Source organism: Polypterus senegalus, chromosome 5 (assembly GCF_016835505.1).
Source record: "Polypterus senegalus isolate Bchr_013 chromosome 5, ASM1683550v1, whole genome shotgun sequence".
Classification (NCBI taxonomy): domain Eukaryota; kingdom Metazoa; phylum Chordata; class Cladistia; order Polypteriformes; family Polypteridae; genus Polypterus; species Polypterus senegalus.
Window position 1 is genome coordinate 70,789,340 of NC_053158.1, and position 8,432 is coordinate 70,797,771.

At 42.2% G+C, this 8,432-nt stretch overlaps 1 protein-coding gene across 5 annotated transcripts in view; it reads right to left on the reverse strand.

Moving 5' to 3' along the window:
- The window catches only part of LOC120530354 (microtubule cross-linking factor 1), a 243,001-nt gene extending 235,378 nt beyond the window's left edge, over positions 1 to 7,623 (reverse strand). For 3 of the 5 annotated variants that reach the window (XM_039754783.1, XM_039754786.1, XM_039754782.1), the window contains exon 1: positions 6,354 to 7,621. In XM_039754783.1, coding sequence (XP_039610717.1) covers positions 6,354 to 7,130 — 777 coding nt within the window. In that variant the 5' untranslated portion in view covers positions 7,131 to 7,621. Of the gene's footprint in view, positions 1 to 6,353 lie in introns of all 5 variants that reach the window. The other 2 variants (XM_039754784.1, XM_039754785.1) reach the window with 2 other exon arrangements.
- Between the last annotated feature and the right edge of the window lie 809 nt (positions 7,624 to 8,432).

Below are 8,432 nucleotides of genomic sequence, written 5' to 3' on the forward strand. Positions count from 1 at the left end.
GGATAACTGTACATGTCTGCATATCTTAGTCCTACTTCCACTTCTAACTGTTCTCACTGTGTTCTTCACATAAATAACTCAACAACTCAAACATCAAATACACTCAAGTCAAAACAATGCCTAGTCAGTCAATGGTAACGAGCCTTTATGGTGCCGATCACAGACAAATGACTGTCCTAATTAAGACTTGGTGGGTGCTACTACAGTCAAACATCTAGACTCATAAATTTGAAAACACAGATTCATGATGCATATTTCCAGCCGTACTGCTAAAAGATGAATGCCAGTGAAAATCACTACATTTTACACCATGGCACCCAACTTATCACGGTGTTGTGCTATAATTCAAACAAACACGGTGTATGCAGGATGCTTAAGACAGAAAGCATCCTTAAAGCAACAGGCCCGGATGTGTTTAATCCTGCATTCTTAGGACTTTAGCACATAAGCTAAATCCTGTATTCACAAGCATTTCTCGGGCCTACTGTATGCACGTAGTGTAATAAAACCTCCATTACAGCATTGTCAGAGAAAACCAAAGAACCTTCCTTATACCACTACCAGAATGTGTCAGATGCTTCTATGACAATTAAATGCTTGAAAAAGCTAATAATGGCTCATGCCTTCTGAGCTCTATTCAGGTATGTTTCCTAAAGTGGTACTTGCTCAAAAAACACACACACTGGAAATGAACAATGTCAGATACAGCAATCACTAGTGACAAGTTCGCTGGCAGCGGACAAAAGTGTCCACCAGCATTCACTTGTCTGGGCGATTACATACCACAACATCATCAAATTCGAGTGTAACCCTAACATTATGGCACATACTATGAAAGAACGGTTTATTGGCAGTCGTACCATTCAGCACTTCCTAAGCCTTAACTACCACATTTTTGTTGAAGGCTTACGGCAAAGAAAATGGCGGGTTAGGATTAGAAAGCAGACTCACAGACAGACTCCATTTAAACTAATCATGTACCTTCGACAGGACTGATGTATGGAACTTCACAATGTTCAGCAATCATCTGTTGGCAGAGTCGTTCACACTACCACCACACAGGTTAAAATTCGTTTTCAAATCAGCCTAACAGTTTTTGCCAATTTCAAAAAAAAAAAAAAAAACAAATCAATTAAATAACCAGCAAAGAAAACACATGGATTAGATCAAGTTTCACCTCTCTTACCTTAGACTTATCAAGTTTCTTATCAAACCAAGGATTATGGCTGCAACATTTTACTTTGTATAGTTTTCACTAACTACCCACACTTACAGTGGGATGCAAAAGTTTGGGCAACCTTGTTAATAGTCATTATTTTCCTGTATAAATCGTTGGTTGTTATGATAAAAAATGTCAGTTAAATATATCATACTAGCCAACCCGCATAGTATTTAGACAAATGTAAAAAATAAAAATGGCTTAATAAATAATAAAAAAAAAAAAAAAATTAACATGGCCTTACTTCAGCAATCCAAAAACAACCAGTCACGTCCACAGCCCCTAAACAAAATGGAAGAGCACCCATTTGATTCCCCTTTTATCTTCCTTGTTGGCTCTAAGTCTGCCTTCCACAGCCTACCCATCCATGCCATTTTCTTTGTGTAGAACAACTTGATCTACTTTTCCGCCATGCAAGTACTGGTATGCTTCAAAGCTCTTTCATTTTATTACTGCTGCATCCACGCCAAGAGACAGAAAAAAAATGAATTGAAAATATCCACGTATCACTTTTAACTGTTCGCTTGAGTCGACCTCCCAGTTTGTCAGCCAACATGGATGTGATAGTCATTACTTCAACTGGGTCTTTGATAATGTGATGTTTTATAAGAGGTAAAAACGGCAGACCATGGGAAATCGAAACAGGTCAAAGGATCAATCCGAAGTCAAGAAGTGAGTGTTATCAAAACCAGGATAGAAACCTAAGAGACGCAAATTTTAAGTCAGGAAACAGTCATGTTTTAGTCAAATACTGCAATTTGAAACAGGAAACATTTTAAGTACTATTAGAAGTAGTCAAACTCAGAGGGGAATGTACAGAGTAGCAGGCTTTAATATTGCTGCTCCAATGACGTAACCAAATGCAACATCCAGGTGCCATTATACTGTATAACAACCTTCAAGTGTATCCTTGCCCAAAATGGCAAAACCCTTAATAAAAAAATAAATGACCAATATAAGTAAATAATTAAAAATCTTTATTTTCATAAATATGTTAAGGGTCAAGGAATTGTATGTAAAAAAAATATTAAAGTTAAGAAAATTATACATAAAAGCACAAATTCACAACAACATTTCTGTCCACTGGGCCTGGTCCTATTGGCCCTGCAGTGTCCCCGTTTATCCCCTGGGTGTATGTGCGCATAAGCAACCTGAACTTTTCTGCATAGCGTTGGAGCTTGAAGGCTACAACCTTTGATTTTCAGCATTAAAAGGAGGACTAAGCAGTATTTGGATCTTCTCTTACAGCTAAGGGGGACCAACTGACAGATCTAAAATTTAAAAAAGCGACCAAGGGAAACTTGTGTGAGCCTACCACATTGTGGAAAAAAAAAGCCAGCAGTATGATGCTCCTGTTTCAAAGAAGTGTAGAATCTGTGTGCAGAAATAACAGGTATGCATGTAGAAAATGGTTTATATAGTCTCCCTGCCTCACAGCTAGCCACAGGGTAATTATTATGTGTACTGTGCCCAGTCCGCATGTTGGCTTGGTCATATTGAGGCCTGTTCATATTAGATTCTAAAGTTGAGGTGCTGCCATTTAGGCAGTTCATAGCCAAATACAATTTCCTGGACAGCGGGTAAGAGCAGGTAAAACTAAATACTCCGATGTACAGATGACATCTTAGATAAAACTAATAAAAGTTAAACGTGAATTGGGAATTGTCTTCTCCATATCCCTGCTCAAACATGTGCTAAAAACCCAAACTCACACTATTTAATCTTCTTATATACTGTAAATACGCTACTATGGCTGTTTGTTTGTCTGTCCAGGATTTTAAATCACCTGTAGCATGCAAACTATATGACCTATTGACCTGAAATTCAGTACATATACTACGTGACGTCTACTATCCCCTTTCAGGGTGATGATTGACCTCCAAGGTTATTCCTCTTTTTATTCTTATTTTGTTTTATTGTAAAATCAACTCTCAGCAGCAGCCAGCAGGGCGGCCATGCGGTGCATGTGTACAGATGCCGTTCTCATCCCTACCATCTTCGCTGTCACTTCCCCTACCTCTTCACATCTTAAATCATTCTTGAAGCCGATTGAAGACTTAAGTGCCTGCTTAAGTGAAAAATTAAGGAAAATGTACTAAGTAATTGCAATACAAATACTGAGTTAATCAGTTTTAATGCGAAAAATGCCAACAAAAGAAGAGAAGAAGCGGGCCGCTGGGGTGGAGAAAAGAAGAGCTGCTCAGGAAGTAGCAAGCGCATCAACCTCTGAGCAAATGAATGCTAAATGTACAGAGAAAGAGGATGAAAACTAGGAATGCTCAAATCAAGTGTAACATGTAGTGTGCCATTACTGGTAAATTAATTAATTAATAAATAAATGGCAGCACGGTGGAACCCCAATCTAGCTACCCCTTCTATGGAGTTTGCACATTTTCTTCAAGCCCATGTAGGGTTTTTTGTCTTCTATGTACTCTGGCATTCACCCCAAATCCCAAAAATGTGGCACGGAAGGCAAACTGGAGACATGGGTTGAGGAAGCATGGGCATATGAATGAATGTGCCACTGTGATGGAAAGTATCCAGGCTATCATTAATTCCTTCTAGGATAGTCTTCAGATATCCATAACCCTGAAGATGGATTACTTAGGCTGAGAAAATGGACAAATAAATAAAGAGAGACATCCTGTTTAGAAGCAGGTTATGAAACATGGTATGATAGACATTATCTGAGCTCAAATTAAACAGTTGAAATAACTCACTACGAAGAAGTGGAAACAGATTATTATTATATTAATATTATTCTGAAACCCTAATGGCCATGAACAAGGTCAGCCGAGCTACAGAAAATGGAACCGTGGCAGTATAGGCGTTAAAGCCGCCTTGATGTAATAATGCGACAAACTTAAAAGCATAAACTGTATTGGGGTTTGGCCCCTTTCCTTTCAATCGGACTTGTAATAAATTTTCATTCTTGAAGCCTATATCGTTGCTTTCCATAAACTGCATTTTTACAGCGAGCAGCATTACAAGGTAATTCACAAAGCAGACGATTACACAATACAAGGCAAAAGATTTATACTATGGCATCTTTTGAAAGCAAGCTGATGAACAGAATTAAGATTAATGGGCAGTAATTAGTCACTGACAAGGCTGATCATGGCTCTAGGAAATTTGCTGTTGCTATTGAACCCTGGGTTTGTCAGAGAAAGCAAGTGTGGCGCACAGGCAGCTGAAAGGGGTCCTTCAATGACATGCGTCTCAGAACATTTAATTTTGCTATTAGAAGAGTTCAGGCCATCCTAAACACCTATTTCTTTTAAAGAACTTTGTATTTCTACCAATACATGTTTAGCTGATGGTGGGTACCAGTCCTGCTCAGCTCAGCTCTTTCAATACAAATAGGTAATATTAAAACTGAATAACAACTGAATAGATTGATCCAAGTGTCAGAATAAATAAACAGCTCCAGGGACCTGAAGACATAATCCTGTGTCTTTGGGGAGCAGGACTGTCTGGTTTGTTAAGCCATCTGGGGTCTTGTTTACACAGCTCTTAAAGCGATGGACAATCATCGACATGGCAGACGGCTAAGGCAGTACTTATACACGAGGCCGGGACACAAAACAAGCGAGCCATCTGCTTTATTCACAATGGGTATTTGCATAATGTGGCGCTTGTCTCCCAATAAGGAGTACTGAGCCCTCTGAGAATCAATACACAATTCAAATTGGAGGTGAAGGTGGGAAGAGCTTGTTAATCTAAAAGTGGAAAACAAGGTATGCGAAGGTTAGCACTTCACAGATTATTATTAATGACGACAGAAAGCGGCAACACACTTGTCACTTGAAAAAGTGAAAACACTTAGGAGTTTGTTTTTCAAATGATGGCATCTAATGGTTAAGTAGCTGGCCTGGAAGGCTACAGGCCCAAATTCTATACTGTGGGAAAGCCTAAGCAAGCCATTCAGCTTGCCTCCATGCCAAGCCTGCTCATTGACTGTTGAAAGGCCTGATCAGTGCTCATTCCTTGACCTGTAACCCACTCATTTTAGGATGCTTGGTTTTCTGCACCAACCAGTAGACTAGATTGTTACTTAGGGGGGCTTGCTGGCATGCAGGCATTTCTCTGTATAATTACAGAAAATAGCCCTAACCATTTCTTTAGGAATTTATTCCATTAAAAAGGTCAGGAGTTGCATGCCATTCCAAACAGCATCAGTCTCAATGGATACAACCCCGGGTAGGACAGCAGTCAAGCACAGAGCACACTTACCCATATCCAGTCAGTTTAAAGACATCAATTACAGTTGGCAAACTGAAGGCACACTACATTCCCTCAATAAACGCACACCGGCTTGACCGTACGCCTCCATTCATTCCTTTTCCTACAGTACAATGCAATATTTGAGCCTACTGTCCATTCTGTTAAGGGCACTACAATGCTAATTCTCAATATCTGTCCTTACTACGTCATTTTATAACATTTCAGGTAACCCATTACTTTTATGGGTTACCCGTCTGCAATGGCTAATAGTGCTGGCTTATTTTTGTGCAAAATTCAGTCATTAGTTCACAGGATGGTATCAATCAGTCTTCACGTTATAAAATTTAAGTTTACTTTCAAGAAGATTAGCACTGAATTTGTAAAGAGCATCCATACATTAATGACGGAGTAATAATAAGGAGGCACAGCTAATGTTTCATATAAAGAATCTGCTGTATTAAAACTTAAGGGCTGGTGGCTGCTAATCCACTCACTCTCATAAAATACTTGAGAAAAAAATAACTGGTCGGAGCCAGAACAAGGCGTTCATCGTGTGCTATGAATGTGATCACTGTTTATTAAATATGTATATATGAAAAGAGTTGGTGGAAACAAATTAAACTTTGTGATACTTTGTGAGGGTGACTGCGGCACTGCCTTTAAGTTAATATTGTCCGGGGTCTCACTGAATGCTTAGCCCAAAGGAAAACAGTCGCGATCTTTCTATTTTACAGCAAAGATGTGCACAATACCCCCTTTCGCCCGTAGGTACCATGACAGCTTAGGTGTCGCAGTGAAGACGGTTCCCTAAGCTTAGTATTACCTTGCCACGCACAAATCAAGAACTACTGGCTGACAGATCGACCTGCAAACCACTCGTTACAATGAACCAGAGTAACTTCGTGATTACCTTGAGATAGTCGTTTTCTGAGCGGAGCTCTTCGATCTCGCAGAGTAGCTCCGTTGGTATTGAACCTCTGCTATACGCTCCGGGGCTTCCTTCGCTCTTGCCCACTTTGAGTTGCCCTTTCTCGATGCTGCCCTCCCTCTGGGTGGCAGAAGGCGCCGGCGTTGGGGATTCTGTAATACGAGGTAAATTTGCTGAATGAGCCTGGTCCCGCTCGCTGGATCCTGAACCCGACTCTGCATCGCTGCTAGCCGCCTGAATGAGTCTCTGCTCATCGGACAGCGGTTCGGAAGGGGAATCCGACAGATCCGAGCTGCTGTCTGTGTGGCCGATCCGGGGGCACCCGCTGGCAATCTGTCCCTGCGGAACCTTGTCTGTAGTGCCCCTTTTTCCCTTTTTGCCTTTCACAGCACTCTGTCCGGCCTCACCCGACTTGCTGTCGCATTTTGACTCCGCTGGTGCATGTAGTGTCGCTTTAGCTGTCTTCTTAGTTACTGAGCACTTAGCTACATTTTTTGTGGGAATCGTTTTTTCTTTTGCTACCGGGGTACTGCGTCGGGACAGCCGGCTTTGAGTAGCCAAGGCTCCCGCAGGTTGCTGTTTGCTGGAAAGGTTCGGCGAACGGGGAGGAATGGCAGGAGGCTTGGCGGAGGAGCGGACGTGTAGATCCTTCAGAAAGGGTCTGGCTGGGGATGGAGCTCGGTTCAGGCGCCTTTTCTCGACCAACTGCGGGTTTTGCGGCTTGATTTCGTTACCGGTGCCATTTACACTATCCATCATCCGTGAAAAGCGACAGGGGTTAAGTGGGATGACAGAAACGATCAGCCCCGGAGCAGCAGATCACAACAGCAGCAGCATCTTCCTGGATCTCCTCGTATGCTCGCATCACTTTAGATGAAGTGCACGTGAAACCTCACTCTAGCGTCGCTGTCCTGGCTTTTAGTACAGTCACTAACTTGTAGGTACCGAGTTCCGCCGCCCCCTCCCGCTCCTGCAGCTGGTAGTCGTAAAGGCTCAGCGTGAGACCTGCATGCAGCAAACGAGGATTGTCAGTTTTCAGCTGCTGCCAATTGCTTACACCTGCCGCGGTGCCGATGTTTTTTCCATGTCCCCTCGCGTCCACAATAAGCTGCCATACATCTAGACAATTTCATCCATGGCCGCACGCCCCATGTCCTCTTCTTTCTCCCGGCTCACATCCGATCCGATCCTTCTCTCCTTCAGCTCCTCTGTGACAGAAAGAAAAATCTGCATGCGCTGCGGTCTCTGTCGCTGACGCTAAAGCTGCTCTCCGACGCATGCGCTCCCCCCGAGTTCCCCGCCCACCTCTACAGGTCGGCACAGAGTGAGCGCCGTACTCGGTAACCCACAATTACACCGCGATCTCCAGACGTTACGGGAAAAGAAGCCATGAGGAGAGCGACTTGATGGCAATGACAACTGTTTATGGCTTGAATGATCGTTTTTGCCCGATTTACTTGAGCACGTTGCTTTTGTACAATGATATTAAGCTCTCGTGCAAGATTATTCAGAAGAACTTAATGACTACTTGGTGTCAAATCTTAGATTCAATATTACGTCAGTATTAACATGGACAAGACCACCCTAACAGATGTTTTCGGGTAAAGACCTGAAACGTGAGGAAGTGTGGTGTACGCAAGCTCTATGTGAAGGTTTAAGCGACGTTCAACCAATGTCCACGTTCAGATTTTTAAACCTTAACAATATGAGCCGTTAAAAAAGCAGGCATTTTCCCCAGAAGACCCCGATTTAGTTCAATCGATCAGTATAAATCACAGCTAAACACTTTAGTAAGCAAACGCGGTGTTTTACTCTGTTCTGCGTTTTAAAGCGCCTTGTGATTCCGTTCGGCTCTATAGTAACTGAAATTGTTCGAGCAGATAGAAAACATTAATGAATACTTTAGAACCTTACAAATTCAGCCTTGGGGCCTCCATGAGCCTCCAGGTTTTTGTTACAACTAATTTCATAATTAGATGCCAATCTCGACCTGCCTGTGCTGACAATCTGCGGAAGACAACCAGATAAGAAGGCTGGCTGGGAAAAGATTCGCAAAAATCT